The 23861-nt window shown below is 34.9% G+C and overlaps 1 protein-coding gene across 16 annotated transcripts in view; it reads left to right on the forward strand.

Moving 5' to 3' along the window:
• The window catches only part of LOC125661124 (F-actin-uncapping protein LRRC16A-like), a 73947-nt gene that overhangs the window by 19936 nt on the left and 30150 nt on the right, over positions 1-23861 (forward strand). For all 16 annotated transcript variants that reach the window (XM_048893036.2, XM_048893015.2, XM_048893014.2 and 13 more), the window contains exons 3-13: positions 8791-8841; positions 14241-14300; positions 14563-14693; positions 15709-15877; positions 17798-17871; positions 18083-18158; positions 18521-18609; positions 19557-19651; positions 19797-19987; positions 20889-20966; positions 21891-22078. In XM_048893036.2, coding sequence (XP_048748993.2) covers positions 8791-8841; positions 14241-14300; positions 14563-14693; positions 15709-15877; positions 17798-17871; positions 18083-18158; positions 18521-18609; positions 19557-19651; positions 19797-19987; positions 20889-20966; positions 21891-22078 — 1202 coding nt within the window. The remainder of the gene's footprint in view (positions 1-8790; positions 8842-14240; positions 14301-14562; positions 14694-15708; positions 15878-17797; positions 17872-18082; positions 18159-18520; positions 18610-19556; positions 19652-19796; positions 19988-20888; positions 20967-21890; positions 22079-23861) is intronic.

Below are 23861 nucleotides of genomic sequence, written 5' to 3' on the forward strand. Positions count from 1 at the left end.
ATATATATTACATCAAATATTTATAACTATATGCATGGGTGAAATTTACACGCTTATTACGTGACCACATAATTAGTGTAAATTTCCCCTGTGAGTAAATAACCACTTCTACAGTACTTGGTACACAGAATGCTTATATGGTCACATGATGTGCAGAAATTTTAAACCAAGGTTAATTGGCCAAGGTGAAAGTCTCCAATTTAAAAATATATATATTCTCTAAGCCTTAAAGACCCAACTTAAACTTAACACCCCCAAATTGTTAGCCGTCTGTCAATCAAACATTTAACAATAGATCTCAGGTAGAGTGACATCTGCAGCTAGAGCTACCCCAGAGAGGTGTTTTGATAACAATAACAACCAGTACCAATCTGATTAAAATCAGATCCTCGATCCGCTCCTCTTTTTTTATTTCTTGTCGCCTCGTGTAGCGACAAGAAAAGAAAAAAAGAGGAGCGGATCGAGGATCTGATTTTAATCAGATTGAACCAGTACCTACTGACATTCTTTAGATCTTGAGGAAGCCCTGTATTCTAGAGTTTTGATAGCATTGACCTATCCACAACTACTATTTTCTTGTAATTCAATTGTTTTTAAAAAGACCCCTGAACAAAGCAATTTTGATATAATTGTAATTTTCCCCCTCTATATATATGTATTATGAATTAAACAATCAGAAATCAAACAATAATTTGCCCATTAATTTCTAAAACTTGTAACTTATTGAAATAATTTATATTATCAATTTATGATAGTTCTATATTTATAAAAGAAATTATTCATTGAGTCAATGACTGAGGGTAAAAGAGAGAAAGAGGGGGGGGGGTGTAGAATATGTGTCATCTAGCCATAGGGATACACACCATTATACAAACACTATGACCACAGTTCTAAACCAATGCAAGTTGTTTCGGCCTTTTTACAGTTCGGCCCTAGGTTCGTTCGGCCTCAAGTTTTTTTTTGCCTATTGTCGTTTCGGCCTTAGATACCTAGTCGTTTCGGCCCAAGTTTCGTAAGCGACAAAATACCGACAATGTGATGTTGCTTTTGTTAATATAGATGTGTAATGAATTTATGCTATTGTTGTTTGTTGAATGGAAGCTGTTAGAGTGTAAGCTTTTGAGACTTTAATGAGGAGGAAATTTTGTATGATGACGAAATAATTGGAGGTAGGCCTAGTGTTAGAAAATATGAAATATATGCAAAATTGTTCAAATTTTCTTTTCCATGATGCTTAGCAAATTGTGATACCATGATAATTAAGAATAGTTTTTGAAATCATCAAGGCAAACTTTTTAACATCGAAATATAATGATTTCTTAACAAATTTGTGCCGTAAAATTTCAATTTAGCATTTGACATGTGATTTCACCGCAAAATCTATAGATATTAAAAATCACTTTGAATCATGTGAAGAAACTACAAACAACATGTATTTTTTGTTAGTATATCTATAAATATATATATATATATATATATAGCTACAATTTAAGTAGCTATATTCAAAAAGGCATTTTTTCAATGAAATATATTTAATGAAAAAATAAACAATCTTGACTCATGGCCAGGTACTGTACCTGTAAACTGATATGTTATTTGCGTAGTTAGTGTATGTTAGGTTTAGTTAGTAATTTTACGGGTGAATACAATAATGTTGATAATAAAATCTACAGTAGAGACCACAAGTATTCCCCAACACACGGTGTAAAATGGTCCGTGGACACGGCGTGGCATGGTGTATGTGTATTTCGAATACACAAGAAGACTGCCTTGTCTGAAAAGTTAGTCCCTGATACCCACCGTAAGATCAGTGGCGGAATTTAAGGGGGCGGGGCAGCTGGCCTCCCCCCCCTCAAATTTTCAAATTTAAGGTAAATCATAGTATCTTGTTTAGAAAAAATGTAATAAACGATTAAAAAAGCAATAATTTCTTTCTTTCCCAGCCGGAGAAGTAAATGGCAAAATCTTTTAATTTCTTGAATTATTTTCTTGAATTTATTGGAAGAACTTAATTTTTTCCAAAAACCTTTAATATTTGCATCTTTTTATCAATTTTACCTTATAAAAAATTATAGAAAATAGTACAAATGACTATAAATAGGAGACATATTTCAAACCCTATAAGATCTGTAAATTCCAGAAGCTTCCGGGGGCTTCACCCCCTTGCCCCCACCAGGACTTCGCTCTCGACTCACTGGGAGCCTCAAGGCGGCCCCCAGACCCCCTGCCTCATAAAGTCCTCCCCCCCCCGTAACCGCAATTCCTGGATCCTCCCGTGGAGATCGTATAAAAATGATATTGAAACCTGGATTTCAATGTTTTAAATGATGTAAATGAACCATTCGGCGGTATTCTTGAATCCAAAAATTTTGATGAAGTAATAGCGGCTTCAAATCAGTGAAGCCGCAGGGTATGGTCATTTTGTAAATTAGCATTTTTCATCGACTTTCTCTGTGTACAATTATTTTTTTGAACTGTCAGTAAACGATGCATTCAGCTACAAAGCTATATCCCATCTTTCACCTTGATGAACAGAATTATTTATTTTTTATCTATCAGAAATTCATATTATTACGACGGCGTATTCGTGCCAATTTACCTAGCAGAAAGAAAAAAAATAGATCGTTTCTACGATTTAGAAAGTCGTTTCTACGATTTAGAAAGTCGTTTCTATGATTTATTAAATTGTAGAAACGATTTAAAAAGTCGTTTCTACGATTTAGAAAGTCGTTTCTATGATATATTAAATCGTTTCTACGATTTAGAAAGTTGTTTCTACGATTTAGGAAATTGTAGAAACGATTTAAAAAGTCGTTTCTACGATTTTTAGGTCTCGGGTGACATTGCAATTGATTGTCGTCTGTGACCGTGCGTTAACAATTGAACATTTTTAACTTCTTGATAAGTATGATCATTCCAATTCCTTTCAAATTCGGTATGAAGCATCTTTGGGACAAAGGGGACATAAATGGTAAATTTCAGGACTCCTACACTCCTTGGGCCTGAAGGACAGAGCAAAAACTGCCACAAAATTGAATAAATTTCAACAATCTTCTCTAACACCACATATATGTAAGAAAAACTAAATGCATAGTGATGTAGAGCAGGAAGGCCTACCAAAATTGCAATTTTCATGATCCCCTGGGTAGGAGTTTTGACCCCAGGGTGAAGCCAAACTTGGTATATAACGTTTATGTGTAAAACACTTATATAACATCTTCTTTAGTGCTGTTGATACTAAATTAAAACTAAATGGATATCTAAAACGAGTAGGTAGTCCTTTACAGAAATTGTAAATTTCATTATTCCAGGGGTAAGGGTTTGGTTTCAGGATGGTGACAAAATTATTATAATGATTATTGTCTTAAAGATTTGAAGGACTTCTTTAAGTTTGGTGATACAGTATAAAATCTAAATGCATGTTTAAGAATAGCAGAAAAGGATGTACAAAATAAGGTTAATTTTGCAACCCCAGGGTTTTGACTGTAGTTTGGGTCCAAATTAGTCATATCGTTTAATGTTGATATATATTACCGGTATATTATGTAAAGCCTTTCATCTGTCTATGCACTTTTGAGGGCATTGAAGATTTTAAAAGAACACATGTTGTTTGATAATGTATTGTTGCTGAATATTAGAATTGAGCTTATAGATATTCAGAACAGGAAATCATTTCTAGATTTCATAGCCCTTGAGACTATAGTGATACTTTTAACTAGTACTCAGGTGACCGATAAGGTATGTGGGCCTCTTGTATTATCGTATAAACAATTTTAATGGATTTGACCTTGATGATAATGGAAAAGCGAGAGGAACTACATGTAGTTAAACGATATTTTGAGAAGAGACTGTGCTATTCCGAAATAGCTGTTGCTTTAGCTCACAAGTACTGCATTATTATTAATGAAAAAAACTATTTAAAGGATTTCTGAAACTTTGGGCCTTTTCCAACGGAAATACAGATATAATTAATATTTTTGCGACGTTGTCCTTTTCACTGAGGAAACTTTAGAGTAGTGTGACCAACTTCATAGGTACAGATGGATTTACTGAAAAGTTGGTAACAGGGTTTCCCAAGAGGATATCAGACGGCTTTTTTTTCCATACACAGGGGCGGATCCAGGAATTGCGGTTAGGGGGCGCAACTTTATGAGGCTGGGGGCCGCCTTGAGGTCCCCAGTGGGTCCAGGGTGGGGGCCCAGGGAAACCCCCCTGGAAGCTCATACATTTTATAGGGCTTGACATATGTCTCCTGTGTAGTCATTTTTACTATTTTCTATCATTTTTAATAAGGTGAAATTAATAAAATGACGCAAATTTTAAGTGGTTTTGGAAAAAATGTAAGTTCTCCCAATAAAATTAATTCAATTAAAAAGATTTTATCATTTATATTTTCGAGAGTGGATGAAATTAGTTCTTCTATCGTTTACATTTTTCTAAAGAGACCATGATTTACCTTAAATTTGAAAATTTTAGGGGGCACCGGCTGCGCCCACCCCCTTAAATCTGCCACTGATACAAGACCCAGAAGGCGTCCATGCATATACGGAAAAGGGACAGATTAAAGTGAAGAGTGTACAGCAGCAAAGGTCCGAATTATATTTGGCATATTAATGGAACTGACAAGTTGAAATCATTTGGTATAGCAATTCATGAGTGTATTGACAGTTTTTCGCGCCACGTCATATGGCTGGAAGTTGGAAAATCAAACAAGACTCCGAGGGTAATTGTTAATTGCTTGCTAAGATACTATGAAGTTAATGAAAGTCTTTGAAACTGAGCTGGGCTAAACACAGATGGAAGAGGATGGATGAGTTGGACGTGATATACAGTAATTCATTCTCCCTTACTTCGTTCGTCCGAATATGAATTAGTCAAATGCTGATTACCAAAAAATAAGAAACTCATCTGGTATCAGTAGGAGAGCGGCTCGCTAGAACTTCATTATTCTTTACAAACGTAAACACTTCACACTTTTACGCATGGAAATATGTTATAAAATTGTTGTACATGGACAGTGTATGTCCAATTCTTCGGTTTTGTAAATTAATGATTGACCACACAATTAGCTGTGCGTCAATTTTCAATTCATGGACATAGGATACCCAACAATATTTGCTGTGGAATTTTGTAATACTAAATAAGGGTTTAAAATATTCAATGATAACCGATGTGATCTCTCTCTCTCTCTCTCTCTCTCTCTCTCTCTCTCTCTCTCTCTCTCTCTCTCTCTAGCCGACCAACCCTATTAAGTGAGGACGTCCTCACAATGTGTAGAAGATAATACACACATATATTATTATTATTGAGAAAAGAAGACATTCAGTCAAGTCGCAGAGCAGGCAAACGGTAAACGTTTCTTCATACAAATGTCTTGAACCTCAACTTGTCATTACGCAAATGATGGATCCACAGTTTATACGTAGTCTTTTCTTTTCAAATGACTTGGTTGAGTCGGGAATTTCGAGAAAACACCCCCCCCCCCCCCCCCCCCACCTTTTTTCACATCTTCCCTTCGCATTAGTGTAATTAACTGCTTGCCAGGAAGGCATCAACCTATTTATTCCTAAGATCTACCACATGCACATCTTTGATGATCTCACAGGTGCTTGGGTTCAGGACCCCCCCCCCCCCCCCCCCCCCCCCCCCCCCCCGTTGATATTGAACCTTTTGACCTTGGCATTTGACCTACTTTAATTTTTTTTTTTTTACATTGGTCATAACTTCTAAATGGTAAATATTAGAGCTTTCATATTGTACATGAGCATTTCTTTTGACAAGATCTTTGTACTGGTACCAAGATATTTGCCCTTGTGACCTTGGCCATCTTCGGAATTGGCCATTATCGGGGGCATTTGTGTTTCACAAACACATCTTGTTGCTTTTAAAATACAAGCTTATGTAATCTGTAAATGGCATATCATTTTCTTTGATGGTGTGGACTTCCTTGTTAACATACACCATAGACATATATAACAGTTTACACAACAATTAAAACATTTTTGTTATGCAATCCTTTGTCTTTTTTAGACTTTTATATACAAGAAAGTCCACCTGAAGTGAAAAGGTTATCTGTAGGTGTCCAATAAGTTGACAATTGCTGTCCTTTATTTTTAAGAATGGATAAATACTGTCCGTTCTTAAAAATAATGGACAGTAATTGTCAACTTATTGGACAGTGCCAGATAAACCCAACAACTTATTAGACGTCTACAGTTAGGCTGAAAATAAGAGAAAGACAGTACGTTTGTCAAGGAGATACAAATTTAATTTTAAATTCCCTACAAGAATCAACACAGATATTGGAAAAATCACTGAAACACTTAAAACGATATTTCCCCTTAGTAGAATTCTCTGCTTCAACTTTAAGATTCACAATTTTTTAAAATTCTATTGGCCATTATGATATCGCATTAAAACTTAAATTTGAAAGACATATTTCCATACTTGTATTTGAATTGCACTGGATTCAGAGGCACATTCCGAAAGTTCTTCACAATGTTTTTTTTTGGGGGGGGGGGTGTTTTCTTTATTAGCATATCATAATTCTGAATTATTATTTTCGCTTTTATGAATAATTTCATTTCACGAGATGGGCGCATTGGGTTCTTTTGGCTGGCGTTAATTATTTCCTCATCCAAATATTCGAAAACACAATGCTTTTCAGATCAAAATTTGGCTCAAATAAGTGAACAAAAGAAACAGAATTCTACGCAAGACTGGTTATATTGTCAGATTATTAAAAAAAATAGCTTTATTCATAATTATCATTGTCAATGGGTTTACCTGAGCCTGTCCATTCTTAGAACAAAAGATGTAATGTTTTAAGTAGGATATAAACCCCAAACTGTCCATTTTGTGAGAGAAAGAACTGATCTCGGCCCTACGGGCCTCAACCATGCAGTTCTTTCTCTCACATAATGGACAGTTTTTGGCTTATATCCTTTACAGAAATATCAATTTTGATATAGTAAGTAAGATGAGAAAAAAGACTTAATTTATTGGTATTACGAAGGTATTTAAAAGTGAGGCCGAAACGACATTAGGCCGAAACTACTAACGGCCGAAAAAACTAGGGGCCGAACTGAAAAAAGGCCGAAACGACCAGAAATCTTCTAAACACTGCAGACAGTCCTGAGACCCTTCCTGTGTACATCAAAAGTATACACAGCACCCTGATCTCTTGGCCAGGTAAATAACAATGACCATAGATGAGCTCTGCCCACATCCAGTAATCTGTGAAGAAACCCTATGGTATTATTTTTGGGTCTTTAACTCTGTAATAGGAAGACTACATGAAGATGATCAGACATGATACAAGGAAAGACTGCATGAATTGTGCTCATTGAGGTTGAATGTTGTTTGGCTTTGAAGTAAAAAACAGTCTAATTCTTATAAAAAAGGAAATTAAAAACTCATCTTAGAACTACAGATTTTCCTATTTAACCAATATCAGTTATTTTTGATTGACAAAATATTCTAAAACGTTCTGATGTATATGAGTAACTTGCTGTCAGTTAAGGAGGAATGCTACACCAGAGTAATTTGATGTAGATGAAAAGTGGAGGATATGTACCACAACATTTTGAAATTGAAAATTTTCAAATTGACTTTATTTTGTCAAAAAATGCAGGTTTAGTAGAAAGTAATCTTAAAAAATTTAAAATCCCTGCTTGATTCGAACCCGCAATCTACAGTTCAACAGTGATTATGCTAACCTACTGAGCTACTCAGCTAGGCTAAGGTAGGAATAGACAAATATTACTGATATTGATGTTTTTCTTCCATGCCTTAAAAGGAAGTCGGCCATTAAGACAATGTACAGTACCCCCTTAAACATCAATGAAGGGGGTGGGAGGAGGCTAAGTGTATCAACTCTCTTTTTCTGCCAAATAAAAAATACGAAATAAGAATGAAAATAAGAGAGAGGGAGAAACTGTATGTAATAGAATAAGACTTTAAATGTAATAACAGGAACAGAAAAGACTGTTAAATAACACACCCTTTGCTTTCTTTTCTTAATGATAATTGTATATGACAGATGTATAAGGTGATTGATTCTGTGAAAAGAGACATTAGACTAAACATGCAAACTACAAAAACCTGTAAGAAAACTAATGTTTTTAACATTGAATAGCTGCACAGGAAAACAAGTGTAAAAACATCAATAGCCCAGCTTTACCATCAACTTAAAAATGCAAACTATTATAAGCTAAATCCTAGTATCACTAAAGTGAAAAGTCACAAAGGGTCATCTTGTACTGGTAGAATTATAAAAAATAGTCTCCAAATTTTCCAACTAGATTTGAATTGTGGTATATTACAAAAAATGCAGAAAAACAAAATTTTAACATTTTGTTGTTAAAACACCCTAATATGCCCATCTATTATGGTACAACTTCTCCATCTGTCCATCCATCCATCCATCCATCCATCTGTCCATCCATCCATCCATCCATCCATCCATCTGTCCATTCATCCGTACGTTCAGGGTTTTCTGTGGTCCTTTTTATTCATATTTTGCAAAAGAAATTGTATCGCAGCTTGATGATAGCTGGATCTTCCTGTAGTAGAGTTCTACAGCCTGTGACATTTTTGTTATGTTTGCTAATCAATGTCACAGAAAACTTACTAAGAAAAATGTGTTACATAAGTTTGTGATGGGCATATTTCCTTTCTGGTACTCTTATTACAGAAAACAATCTTATTTTAAATCATAATGTTTATTTGAAGTGCACAATCATTAGGGTTGATTCTTGTTATTCTGAATTGTTTTGTATTTTGTTGCAGGGTTTGACAGGATGCAGATTGTACCTATTCATCGTAAAAACTCCCATCAAGGTAGGTAGACTGGTATTGGTTCCACTTAAAAACACCCACCAAGGTAGGTAGACTGGTGTTGGTCCCACATAAAACACCCACCAAGGTAGGTAGAGTGATGTTGGTCCCACTTAAAAACACCCACCAAGGTAGGTATACTAGTCCCACATAAAAACTCCCACCAAGGTAGGTAGACTGATGTTGGTCCCACATAAAAACACCCACCAAGGTTGGTAGACTGGTGTTGGTCCCACATAAAAAACACCCACCAAGGTAGGTAGACGGTCCCACATAAAAACTCCCACCAAGGTAGGTAGACTGGTCCCACATAAAAACTCCCACCAAGGTAGGTAGACTGGTGCGAGTCCCACTTCAAAACTCAAAGACACCTAGGTAGATGTACTACGAGGGAGTCCCACTTAAAGGGGCATGAACCTGATTTTGGTGGGGAAAAGTTGAATATTAAATATTCATATTATGCATCAGATCACAGTAAAATTCCTTTATTTGCAAACAAAACACCTTTTCTATCATTAAGAAATAAATCACAAATAATTCATATGAAGTAATTGAGAGCTCAATGTATCACTCTTTCGATGGTGAAATCATACTTTTTAACGAGCCGTCCATAAAATTTTGGTGTAATGAGGTTAGATGCATTAGGAGAAGGTTCCACTTAAATTAGTGACACCAAGGTATGTGTACTGTGAGGGGGGTCCCACTTCATCAAGGGAATGAATTTTGATGTACTAGATGTGATTGGGTCCCATTTCATCAGGGGAATGAATTTTGATGTACTGTGATTGGGTCCCACTCAAAATCAACAACACCAAGGTACATGTACTGGGAGGGATACTTTTTCTGCTTAGTGTTTGATGTTATTCACATAATTTCTCAGATCATTAACCAGTAAGTGCTTTAAAAGTACATGCATTGACAACATTTGGACTAAATAAGACAGGATACAATCGATGCCTTGGAATCTTGATATGCTGATGATGTACAACTTAATGGCATCGATTGTACTGCAGTTAGAGGGGAATATTGGAATCATGACTTAGGAATCGTGACTTAGCAGTTAAGGTCATGTGTGACGTTTCTGACATTTTTTCCCAAAATTATATTCTCTTCTCCTCTAATTTCTGAAATAGGTTTAAATCTCATAGTGTAGTATTGTTACCATACTTTGTATGTCGGCCTGGTTAGCTCAATGGCTAGATCACCTAACTAGTATTGCAAGGGTATCGGGTTTAGTCCTGAATTGATTCTAAGGTTTTTCTCCCTTTTTCGTCACAAAAACTTAGTAATTCATAATTAGCCTTTGTAATGTTTATTAGCCCTTTGTGAATACACAAGAGCTGACATGACATTTTGCCACAACCAGGAACTATCAAAATATGCCAACTCTAAAACAAGCCTGGTGATATCCCCCCAATATTTTTTTTTGTAGAAACAAGTGATTTGTACCTGAAATGTCATGAAAAATTATACATTACTGAGAAACATTGCGTCTGTCAGTAAAGGTGAACATGTATATACATATTCTTTAATGATATTAGTGGATTGTTGATATAGATATTGATAACAAAAATGATCAGGTGTTCAAGTACTTTGTGAATTTGTTTATCTGTACATCATTTACACGCATACACATAATATATATATATATATATATATATATATATATATATATATATATTCTTTCTTTTTTTAATTTCCTTCTTTATAAAATGTCTTACTTTTATGCCCTCTGGGCCCAAAATTGGAATAAACTTATCTATCTATATATATATATGTGTAATGTGTGTGTGGATATTTACATTGTATTTATTATATGTGTACAAAGTGTTGTATGTGTACAAAGTGAACAAACTGTTAAACGTGTAGGACACCATGGTCACCCATCATTAAAAAGCTCTCTGCTGAAGATGTCAGAAGATAGTTTGTTTTTCTGGTATATATTTCCCTTGTGAATCAGTGATCAGAAGTCCAGAACATAATTAGTAACTGCTAGAAGGTCATCTGTTTTATCAGGAAGTGGATTCCTTTGTAGATAAACCTGAAATTCATTACATGAAATGAGATAAAGAATTGTTTTCTGTTTAACTTCTGGCTTCCTGTAGGGAGAGGGGTGACTTAGCAGGTAAAAATCTCTCCTGAACTTTAGAATTTCCTCTTCGACAGGAAGCTAAATAGGGACAGGTAAAATGGCTTTATTTTGAACGGTGATTTTTAGAATATTTTTAATGTTTCAACAGTGATACATCATTCATAATCACTGTATTTCTGGTTTTTGTGGTAAGTACATTATTGTCTTTAAAAATGATGATGAAAGAAATCCATTAAAGCGCACGTTAAAGCCTCTAGAGATCACGCCTTTATTTTCAGTGCAAGTTCTCATGTACTAGAATTAACTGTTTCTTTTCAGGAGTTGATAGTATGATACCATTTAACAAATATTAATTGCTTTATTTCATATTGGCTCCTGCACTGAGTCAGCTCCCACTCAGATGATGCTTTGAAACTGGTTCCTCATGGGAACTTAACATCTTATGTCAAATTTATTCGATCCAAGATTTCATATAGAACTAGTGCATTTCAACTAGGATAAGGTCTTTTTTCCCGAATGCCAATAGGTGCTTCGTGATTAATCTGTTTCATCAGAAATGTCATTTAATGAAATAATTTTCCTGATTCAGATGATTAAAATTACAAAAACATTGGCAGCAATATCCTGTGAGAGGTCCGGGTTTTGGATTGCTGACAGAAGTTTGCTGAATAGTGTTGGGAAGAACTGCATGGTACTCACGGGGGGTGGGGTGGGGGGTTTCAAATAATTTCAGTTTCAGGGTGATCAAGAATGAGGCTGATTGGATCATATCATGAAAATACATTGAATGTTTTAAAAATCTTTTTTTTTTCTCCTGAACATGTGAAAGAAACAAACACAGTCCATAGTGATCAAAATTGCAAACTAAATGGTCCCAGGAACAAGGTTTCAGTTTCCAGAGAAAGGCTGTATAGGGTCCATATAGTGAAAATACATTCTGTAAATGTGTAAAATTACCTTCTTATTTACTCTTTAACATCTAGGAAATGAATTTATTCATAATTAAATGACGGATGGAGTTATCTACCAAAATTGTGTAATTCAGAGTGTGGCTCTGTAGTTTATACTGTGAAAAAAAAAATTAATTAAATGTTTGTAAATCATTTTTCTACTCCTGGACATCTAGGATACAAACTTAGTTCATTATTATGGAGACAAAGCTTTCCAGAAGAATTAATCTTCCTTTTTTACAACAAAAAGTGACTTCTAGCTCCCAGATCTTGCCACGTACTATTAACATGCAAACCTTCTAATCTAATTAATTCTCCATTGCACTATATCTGATGACCCTAATGGGCCTCTTGTAAGTTTACACATTTAGTATAGGCCTAATTTGAAACCATTTTCAAACATGCTCTTTGACTATTCTAGTATTCAAAGTCAAAAAAGAATTTTCATAATTTTCGAACTTTTTTTGTGTTTTTGCAATTTAAAAAAAAAATTATTTCAGAAATCCTGAAAGAATGATTTAAGCAATATTAAATGTCATTTGGGTGTCAAACATTTTTATTGTAAAATTGTGATTTACTATTTCAATGACAGAAGAAGAAAAAAAAGTATATAAACTTTTGTTATTGATATTTACATTAGAAAATCTATTCAGATCGAGGCTTTGTTTGAATTTTGTCTTTCCGTACAAAAATTGATTTCAATATGATTCTATATGTATTGAACAGAATCAAAATCTTTATTTTGATAAAATCTTAATCTTAGTTTTAATTTTATCAATGATTATGGTTAAAGTTACATACAAAACTATTGTGATAGCACATTTTTACAAAAAAAAAAAAAAAAAATGATTTTTTTTCTACTTTAGAGCTAATACTGCTTTAAGACTATAAGACTCTCTTATGAGTAGCCATGAAATATAAGGTGATTCCACCCGAGGGTTGCAAAAAAGCAGTGAAACCCGAGGCTTTGCCGAGGGTTTTACCGCTTTTTTGCAACCCCGAGGGTGGAATCACCTTAATATTTCATGGCAACTCATAAGAGAGTATTTTTCTCTCATATTTCTAGAGTTTTCCGTTTTCCTTGTGCCAAACGACGCCATTTTGAGAATTTTCCAATTAGTTAATTTTTCGCTGTACATTAAAAATAACACCAGAATCGAATTCTACGACCTTCATTTTGGCAACTACGTTGCCGACAAAAAATCGGCCGACTAGTGTATAAGTGAATTGTATTAGAGTTATTCCTCTTTGAATAAATCAATAATCAGGGTGATGCGTGACGTAACTCGACAGTCCATCAGCGCGAAACATTTTGACAGACCTAATCAGAATATGAATCCACAACTGCACGTTTTTTTTTTTGTTTTTTTTCTTAGAGGAGCATTGATATTGATATTAATTGAGCAGTTATTTAATGACGAATGTGTGAAGAGAGATTCCAAGTGGTTTTTGTTGGTGAATATGGACATGGCTAGACTTTCGTTTTACACACGCGCAAGGAATCGAGTCTCGTGGACATTGAAGGCACTTATTTCACCTGAGACACGGACAGTAGACGTTGACAGAGTGAATGTGGAGGTAGGCCTAGAACTAATAGACCGTGTGGACTGGGTTTCTGTGAACTGACATAATGCACCGGATGACATAGGTGTATACATGAGGAATTTGTGACTGTTGTTGAATGTGCAGTAATTGTTCAAGGAATGTGTATTTTTGTGTCCGGTCACATACACCTGGAGATAATCAGGGACATTACAATCTGTCATTTTTTGTACAAGAGCTTTGCAGACGCTAGTGTTCGTCAATCGAGGCGAGGTAAGTTGCAAGCTAGTTGTGTATTGATTATGACGTCACGGGATATGTAAGATAAACGTCACGTGATATGAAAGATAGAAATATCTTACATACCTTTCTTTCATAGAATATCTGTATCTTACATACGTAGATATGAGAGAATATGGAAGAAATATTTAGTGTTATGGGAGAGGGAAATTTGGCATTGGAACGTTTGCTGTCTAAACTGACTCACTACTGTATACATATAATGGAAAATCTCCAAGTATGACAGGTTTCAAACCTGACCCATATTTCATTAACCAATGTCTGCCTCAGAAATTAGATATGTGATAAAGTTTCCCAATTTACTTTCGGAAGGTCGGTGGTCTCTGCCCAGGTACATTGTATCTGGATTTTCTCTTCCACCAATAAAAACTGGATGCCACCAGATACGAAAAATTGTTGAGTGTAGAGGAAAACAGCAAAACAACCAATCAGAAATTAGATATCTATTTTCTGTTTGTATTTCAAGATATTTTCTTTTTGTATTTCAAGAAACATCATGAATTGTTTTCTATTTCCAGGTGGATCAAGATCACAGCTTTTTGGACATCCAAGCCTTAGAAAGCAAAAAGAAAAATCAGGTTAATGTAAAACCGTTCTGCAGTTTTATCAAAGCAGTGACATCACCAAATACTGTAATGCACACTAGAAAGTTGATAAAGATGGATAAGGCTGTATATTGATTATTAATCTGCGTCAACAATTCATTTGAAAGACATTCAATATTTTAGACAAACTGAAAAACGATTTCACGTTAACATTCTGATAGTTGTTTCAATGTTTGGGAGGTAGCATTTAATTATTTCAATGAGAACCTCCTATTTTCTTTCTCTCTTTCAACAGTTGACTATCACTGTAACAGATGGAAAACCAATATCTTTGGTTACACAGGACGCTGAGTCTGATGACATTGATTTAATGATAACACACATTGGCAGGTCGCTGAAAAACATATTCCCACTATTTCCCATCGAGTAAGTGGATTACAGTTTTTTAAGTCAACTGGTTCAAGAGTGGCGGCATGGGGCAACACTAATTTGTTACATTCTGTCAAGGAGAATATTGAGATGAGTGTTCAGAGCTTCATGGTCATAAATGAACCACAATAATTTATGATTTTTTGAAAAATCAAATTTGAATCATTATATAGCCCAGCAGAGACTTTAGAGAAAGAGTTTTGAGGCATGAATAATATGTGTGTGTGTGTATGCATGCATGTGTGTGTACTTGTGTGTGTTGTGTGTGCATGGTATGTGTGTGTGTATGTTGTGCATGTGTTGTGTGTGTGTGTGTTGTGTGTGCATGGTATGTGGTGTGTGTACATGTGTGTGTGTGTGGTATGTGGTGTGTGTGGTATGTGGTGTGTGTGGTATGTGGTGTGTGTGTGTGTATGTTGTGCATGTGTTGTGTGTGTGTGTGTTAAGTGTATGTGGTATGTGTGTGTGTACATGTGTGTGTGTGTGTGGTATGTGTGTGTGTGTGGTATGTGGTGTGTGTGTGTGTATGTTGTGCATGTGTTGTGTGTGTGTGTGTATGTTGTGCATGTGTAGTGTGTGCGTGTGTTAAGTGTACGTGGTATGTGGTGTTCGTGGTATGTGGTGTACATGGTATGAGGTGTGCATGCGTGCGTGTGAAGCAGCTTGTTATATATGAAACATTCATTCACATGTAATATGGAAGCATCTATAATTACAAAGTTGTTGATTATTGATGTTATAGCTTGATTTTACGACCATCAATTATTACCATGCTTTCCTATGAAAAGAAGTGGTGATTTATCAAATTCTTGCGATCAAATGAAAAAGCGCTAATAGAGACCTCTGTTTTTGTGTAGTATTAGGATTTCAATACATGTCAAATTATGTGACATTATCAGGTACAATTGAAGTCTGTGGTCCTATAGATACCAGAGACTAATTTAGTTAATAGCTTATTACTTAATAGAAATGATGTCGCTGCAGTTTCATGCATCTTTGATTTACGCTGTAGGAGATTTATAAAAAAGATGGATGTACAGCCCTCAGATCGCCTGCGGCCGATGATGGACATCATGAAAGAAATAGAGAAGAAGGACCAGGGACCCTGCGGGGGGTACTCCATTATGTACGCCTGTATGTGTGATTTCCATAACACCCCATACAGAGAGGAGGTGGCATGGGTAAGTATCACATGGGCGACGCCCCTCCCCGTCCCCCACCCACCCCTCCTCACTACCACGAAGCGAAACAATCCAATGTATACTCAGAAAATCAATTCTAATCATTAGTGGAGGTTTGTACTGTCACTTTTCTCCTTTATCGTACCTGACATACTGTGTCAGACAGAGTAATTTATTTTTGTTGATTATGGAAGATATGGATACATGGCAATTAAAGAAATTAGATTTATTTTCAAATTTAAATATTTGTCTGGAAAGAACACCCATTAAAGTAAAATAGAAGCTGTGAGTTTCATTACACTTATCGAACATTGAGTACATAAGGAAACCCTCAGAGATTTCTGCTTAATCCCAGGTTTAAACGATTATATTTATAGCGTGTGATGTTTCCAACAGATAATTTTTGCAAAATGTGCAGTATTAGTTTGTCTCTTGGTGACCTTTTATGACAGCCCACATCATGCAACTTTGCTTTGTTATTTGTAAGCCTAATTTTAGGCTGATCACACAGCTGGGAGTTAGATACAAGCAGAACTAAAATGTTACTGATGAATCATCAATTTGTCTGAAGATATGCAATTGTTATATAATTTTGGAATGGACCATCCACCCAACAGAGATAATCTGGATTAATCACATAAATAAAACCACAACTATCATGGTGGAATTATGATGTCACAATTTAAAAGTTCCTGCTCAGAATTATTACAGTAAAACAGTCATTATGAATTAAAAAATTCAAACATGAAGAAACACACAGTGTCTGAATCTGGGCTAATTTAAGTTACATAAAGTAATATGCATTGAGTTAATCTGGATTAACAAAAATTTATTTGTTGTGGACTGTTCTTTCCAAAATTTGTTGAAATTATCTGAAAATAAATATTTTGAGTGGTTTCATCTGTGATACGAATTACATGTCCTTTAAGTATATCATTTTGAGGTATTCTGAAAAGTCTCCAGGAAATCATTTCATAAAAAAGAAACTTGAGAGTAGAAGATAATGAAGTGGTGTAGTAGAGGTTGAATGTTATTTGTCAATTGCACTCTTAAATCTTACGCAGAACAAATGAAACCCGCTAAGTCTTCTATAAATTGACATTTTCAAAGGATCCAAATGAGGGGGAAGTTATAACTATCCAACTGAAAGCATATTTTTATCTTTGATGATTCCTAAATTTAGAGAGTTTTTTTTTCTTTTCTGATGTTATAGTTGAACCACAAGTGTGTTTATCAAAGAATTGTTTATAAATAAACCTGGTAATGATTTTTAGGTTAATGAATGATTTGTTTTTTTCTAAAAAAAAAAAATCAGGTTATCATTTTTCATACATACAAAAGAAAGTCAAAACTGGAAACCAACACCTTAAGGTTAAAATTACAGAGGATTGATACCATTTGGTATACAATGGGGTCTGTTAAAGATATAAACAGATCAACAACACATTGTGAGAATACACAAGTCAATTCATTTTGTAGACGGGTTTCAACAGGTTTTGACCAGTTTTAACAGTTGGAGTGGTTGTCGTCAGAGAGGTTACCGATTTATGGCGGCACTAAAATAGGAAAATCTGTTTTCATCCATTATCCTGCAAAATCATGATTATGTAGAATTGTGCTTCGATTTTGCAGCCAATTTTAAATACGCTAGAGTAAGTGTCTACACACGGTATCAAGGCCTGTCATGTCTTCAAAATTACTGTAGTACACCATAACTGTTGGAGAAAAACCAAATCTAATGGGGTTAAACACAACATTATATCCTGTGTAACAATATCCTTATTGCCCCACTGTTTTGTTATAATGTTATGATATTCCACAAGTAAAGGGAACAAATATGTAAAAAGATCTGGATGTGAAAATCATGGCAAATATATTTGACAAGGAGGAATTGACTGATGTGCAACTCTTGTTTTTCAGGATGTTGACACCATTTATTTGTCCCAGGATTCAAGAGAGCTCAACCTGCAGGATTTTGATCATTTAAATCCAAAGTTAGTTTGTATATAGATAGATTTCAGTTCAAATGAATCATAAATATTCAAAGAAAACAAATCTCTATCTGATAGAATGTCTAGTAAGACTGAACACCATCAACCAATGTATTTGAAGTTTTGTTTTTCTCTTGTGTCCTTTGATTTCCTCCATGCATGAATTTTCATTCTGCCCAGAAATGTCATCTTGGTGTTAACGTTTGTCTTGCAGAGATCTTGTTCCCATAATTGGAGCTCTGGAAAACAATACATGGTTCACAAAGTTCACTGCCAGCAAAATCAGACTGGTAAGTCATCATTAAGGCTTGGACAATGAATTACCATTTTATTCTAGAAGTGTTGCATAAAGCTGGGAAATATCTGCAGGAAAAACAGTCATTTGCATTCTGATCTTGTCTTCAAATGACGTAAAGGAAAGGAATGATTGATTGTATGCCGGAATGTGTGTACAATCACTTCTGTGTATGATTTCATGGTTAGGCCGGGGTGTGAAGCATTTATCTATATGTTGTGGTATAAGTCATACATATTTGTGTCTTCTACGGAGTGGTATTGTTGATAATGTGCATATTTATTGATGTTTTGGGAGAAGTAACAGACATTGTGATAAGAAAACTGATATTTCTTCCCTTTTTTGATGTTTATGCAGACTTCTGACGCCCAGAGTGAGATTCTGAAAGTGATGAAGAAAAACAATGCTTTAGAAGAGCTCGATTTAAGCAGCACTGGGATCACTGTGTAGGTCACTTAATTAGCAAACAATGACTCAGCAAAACTGTCACTAAGCAAAACAATGACTCAGCAAAACTGTCATTCAGCAAAACAGTCACTTAGCAAAACTGTCACTTAACAAAACAATGACTCAGCAAAACAGTCACTTAACAAAACAATGACTCAGCAAAACTGTCACTCAGCAAAACAGTCACTTAACAAAACAATAACTCAGCAAAACAGTCACTTAACAAAACAATGACTCAGCAAAACAGTCACTTAACAAAACAATGACTCAGCAAAACTGTCACTCAGCAAAACAGTCACTTAACAAAACAATAACTCAGCAAAACAGTCACTTAACAAAACAATGACTCAGCAAAACAGTCACTTAACAAAACAATGACTCAGCTAAGCAATCACTTAGCAAAATAATGGCGTAGCAAAGTGATCACTTAGCAAAATAATGGCATAGCAAAGCGATCACTTAGTAAAATAATGGCAAAGCAAATCGATCGCTTAGCAAAATAATGGCATAGCAAAGCGATCACTTAGCAAAATAATGGCGTAGCAATGCGATCACTTAGCAAAATAATGGCGTAGCAATGCGATCACTTAGCAAAATAATGGCATAGCAAAGTGATCACTTAGCAAAATAATGGCTCAGTAAATCAGTCAAATCCCCTGATATGTGATATGTTGCATATGTGTACAGTATCTGAATACAGGAGTCAAACTATTAGTAAAGAATTACTTTTTTCCAATTTTGGTGTTTTTTTTTGGGGGGGGGGGGGGTAAACAGTATCTATAAATTGTTATGTATGGTGTGTAATAATATGTCCCATTGAATATACAAAATGCCCTGCACTTGAACTTGCAATGTTAAAACAATATCATATGCAAAATACCCAGCAAATGAATTTGCAATGTTAGAACAAGAAGGTCATAAAATTATACAAATATTTTACTTTTAGTGATTTTGTCCAGAAATTAGCAACAGCCATTTTGTCCAACAGTGCTTCACAGTTACAGAGGATTGATTTGTCCAAGAATTCGCTAGATGATAAAGGTGACTGTTCTTTATAACCCAGATTTCTCTGTAAATGAATTCTCTTTAGATGAGTTTTACTGTAGTTATGTGTAACATTAAGGTTTGTTATATTACACCCAGTTGTACAGAGATTAGTCAGATTTAACTACAGAATAATTTTCAGCTATGATACACTTTATTGGATCACTGAAGAACTTATCTAAGGGGCTGGTGCACCTGGACATTTCTAACACCAGGATCATAGGCAAGGGTTTGAGTAAAGTGGCTGAGAGTCTTTCACAGAGTCCAACCATTGTACAGTCTCTACATTCCCTGAATATCTCAGAAAATCCTGGCAAAGGGGAGGACATGCAGGTAACTGAAGGATTATCAATTAATGCTGTTGTGTTTTGTCAATGTCAAGGAACTTAGGTACTGTCAAGGAACTTAGGTACTGTCAAGAAACTTGGGTACTGTCAAGGAACTTAGGTACTGTCAAGGAACTTACATACTGTCAAGGAACTTAAGTACTGTCAAGGAACTTACATACTGTCAAGGAACTTGCATACTGTCAAGGAACTTAGGTACTGTCAAGGAACTTAAGTACTGTCAAGGAACTTGAGTACTGTCAAGGAACTTACATACTGTCAAGGAACTTGAGTATTGTTGAGGAACTTACATACTGTCAAGGAACTTGAGTATTGTTGAGGAACTTATATACTGTCAAGGAACTTGAGTATTGTTGAGGAACTTTATATGTACTGTCAAGGTACCTATATGTACTTTCAAGGAACTTGGGTACTGTCAATTAACTTGGGTTCTGTCAAAGAACTTGAGTTTTGTCAAGAAACTTGGGCACTGTCAAAGAACTACTGTCAAAGAGTTTGAGTACTGTCCAGGAACTTTAATACTGTCAAAGATCTTGGGTTTTGTCAAGTAACTTAAATTCTGCTAAGAAACTTGGATACTTGAATTCTATCAAGAAACATTGATACCTGTAAGGTACTTGGGTACAGTCAAGGGATGCAAATCTTTATAGTTCACCGATAAGATGAACACGTCCACATGCATTTGAAAATATTAGATATGCAGTATTTCAAACTTAATAACAATGAGTTTTATTGAAGTTTGATTTTCTAAATATTGATAAAGTATAAAGATCTCGGAGTAAATTTTATGTTAAAGCTTTGAATGTATGAAATAGTTGTACCATAATGAATATGAAGTTGATGCAAATAGAAAAGCATTTTTTTTAAGTTGGCAACTTTATTTTCAGAATTTATACAACTTCCTGGCCCAGGGAAACAACATCACTTATCTTGATCTCTCTGGGATAGATTGTGCTTTAGATCTGGTAAGGCAACACAGATGACATCATGGCCCTTGCATGTCAAATACATAATGTATATTTATTTTTAATAATCCACTTTTTATACACCCATTGTTAGATGGAAAGTATTATGTTTTGGTGCTATATGTGTGTCCATCCGTCTGTATATCCATCTGAGGTCATGTGAAGAGTGAGTTGGAATTTCAGCTGGATTGGTTCACCATGACCTACTTTAGGGCTAAAAGTAGGTCAAACAGTTTTCCAGATTTTTTCCGTTATGGATACAGGTATTGCCCTGAAATGTAGTCACAGTTTTCTTCTCAGAGAAATACAGATTCAGTTTGCATTTCAGCTTAATTGGTGCACCATGACCTACTTTAGGGCTAAAAGTAGGTCAAATAGTCTCCTAGACTTTTCTCATTATGGATACAGATATCGCACTGAAATTTTGTCATTGCTGGCGTATGATGTACTGTTTACAGTACTCTTGTTCAAATTAATGCACTGGGCCAAAAATAAAAATTGATTTGTTTGATGTACTCCGACCGACCCGTGAAAATCGCCCCTACCCAATCATTTTTTTCAGTACTTTTAATTTTTTTTTAATTTGGTTTCCAGGGAAATAGACATTGTTTCATTTTAAAGTTTTATATTCTCTAAGAAACTTTTTTGATGAATGTCTTATAGCAATAATTATTAAATCTGTCTTGTCTAATGTTTAATGAAAACATCAATAAATTTCTAAGTCTGCATTTTTATGATGATAATCAATTTTTTCGATACTGCAAAAAAAAAAAAAAAAAAAAAAACCTACTTACCTACCCACCTTGAAAAATGTGGGTCGTAGTACATCAAACAAAAATATTTTTAATGATGGCCCTGCTTTAGATTTTATATCGGTAGGTGTAATTTTAGAAAGTGTTGACTTTGTGTGTATGTCTGTTGTAGCTCTGTGCGGCTTTACTAAGAGGAAGTTGTGCGTCCTTGACCCATTTAAGAGTAGCAAGAAATGTCTTCACTAACAAGAAATCCAAAGAGGTGATTGTACAGGGAACATGGAAGACTTTTTTCTCCAGCGTGTATGGCCTGGAGTTGCTGGACTTGTCCGGTTGTAGAATACCCCCTGAGGCTCTCAAGTAAGACTTGATGGATGCGTATATTCTTCATTAATATTATGTGCTGCATTAAAGGGGCATGGACATGATTTTTGATTGATTGAAATTAAAATTTAATGATAATTCAATTTAGGGAGCAAGCACAAATAAGAAAGAACAGAAAATTTTCATTGTAAAATTTTTTTTCCCCACCGAAGCCAGCAATTGATAGTTAAGTTACAGGACCTGTAAACATATTCTCACTTGTTGCATTATTCGCGCTTGATTTCATGAAATTTTAAAGAACATCGTTGTTGCAAATATTTCTCAGTGCGAACCAGTGCTTTAATGCCTCTTGTATTTGTTAAGATCATACGGGTTGTGAAAATTTGTCACCGCAAACTAGTTCAGCACAGGTAAATTGCTAAATAAAGTTGTCACTAATAAAAGTTGGTTTGTGGTATTTTTTCATTGGTGTTGTCATGTACTAAGGTGATGGCATGAGTAATTTATAAATATTATGAATTTCTGATGTTCATTGCTTTGTACCTTATCTAAACTATTTTTATACCATATATCTGCCCAAAATACCTTATTTTCATTTCAACACTACTGCACCTCTTGTGTGGATATATTGGTTTCACTTTGTCCGTTCATATAGATAAGATAAGATAAGTTTATTCCAATTTTGGGCCCAGAGGGCATAACAGTAAGACAGTTTATAAAGAAGGAAATTCAAAAAAGAAAGAAAGTTTACAACATTAACTACAGGTTACATAGACTGCAAACTGCCTGTGGATGCAGCATGTTGGGGAAACAAGTACAGACATATATGAATTATGTACATTGTATATTTGTTCAGAGACACCTTTTGTCAGGAGATTTTCTTAGAGACTGTTAATTTTCTTTAATCAAATGTTGTAAAAAAAAAAATTGTATACCATGTGAGCCTGTGTATGTGGTATTTTTTTTTTTATTAATTTGGTTGAATTTGAGAAAGTTATGGCCATTTACAGATATTCTTATTTAACATCAGTACATTCTGTCAGTGTCTTCCCCTGTAAACAACTTTTTGGAGTGTATTGGTTTCACTGTTTTGCATTTCTGCCTTTTTGTTCCTTGAATATGGATAAAAATCAGAGGAATCTTGTGAAGCTGCTAACAAGTTTTCATAAATTGCAGTGAAATGTTTTAAATCAAATCAAATTTGATCTCTGTGAGTACCTGTTGCTTATTGATTTGATGGATTTTGATTTGGACGCCATTTGGAGACTCCAATATTCAAGTTTTTTTGTTGATGGATTTGGATTTAGACGTGAGTTGGAGACTTTAATATCCAAATTTCTGTTTTTATCGAGCTGTCTTTCCTGGTTGTTAAATTAATTTTCCATCTTCATGAAAATGCTTAATGAGTAACAACAGACATTTCAACAGGAACTGAGTTGTATACAATCAGGAAATAGAGTGTTTTAATTGTCAGTGTAAAGCTAACATGTAAAAGTATTAGTCAGCATGAACTCGTTAGAGGTGACCAATTTAAGATTGTCATCAATGAAACCAAAATGATATGTGTAATAATTCCGGGGTTTAAAAATTAGAATAAAATTGCAGTTTTAGTGAAAAAATTTAAACTCTTCAGGGTTTGACACTAAAGCATGTCCGGCTGACTGAGTCTACTAAATGATAAGTCTGGTCGGGTAAAATATCGGTTTACTAGTCTGACTGGTCGTGTTGAAAAAGTAAACATGCCACTTTATTTTAAACCTTTAGATATATTATTCTTAACTAAAGAATAACAATAAAAACTTTGCGAACAATTTTAAAC

This window comes from Ostrea edulis, chromosome 1, assembly GCF_947568905.1.
Source record: "Ostrea edulis chromosome 1, xbOstEdul1.1, whole genome shotgun sequence".
Lineage (NCBI taxonomy): Eukaryota > Metazoa > Mollusca > Bivalvia > Ostreida > Ostreidae > Ostrea > Ostrea edulis.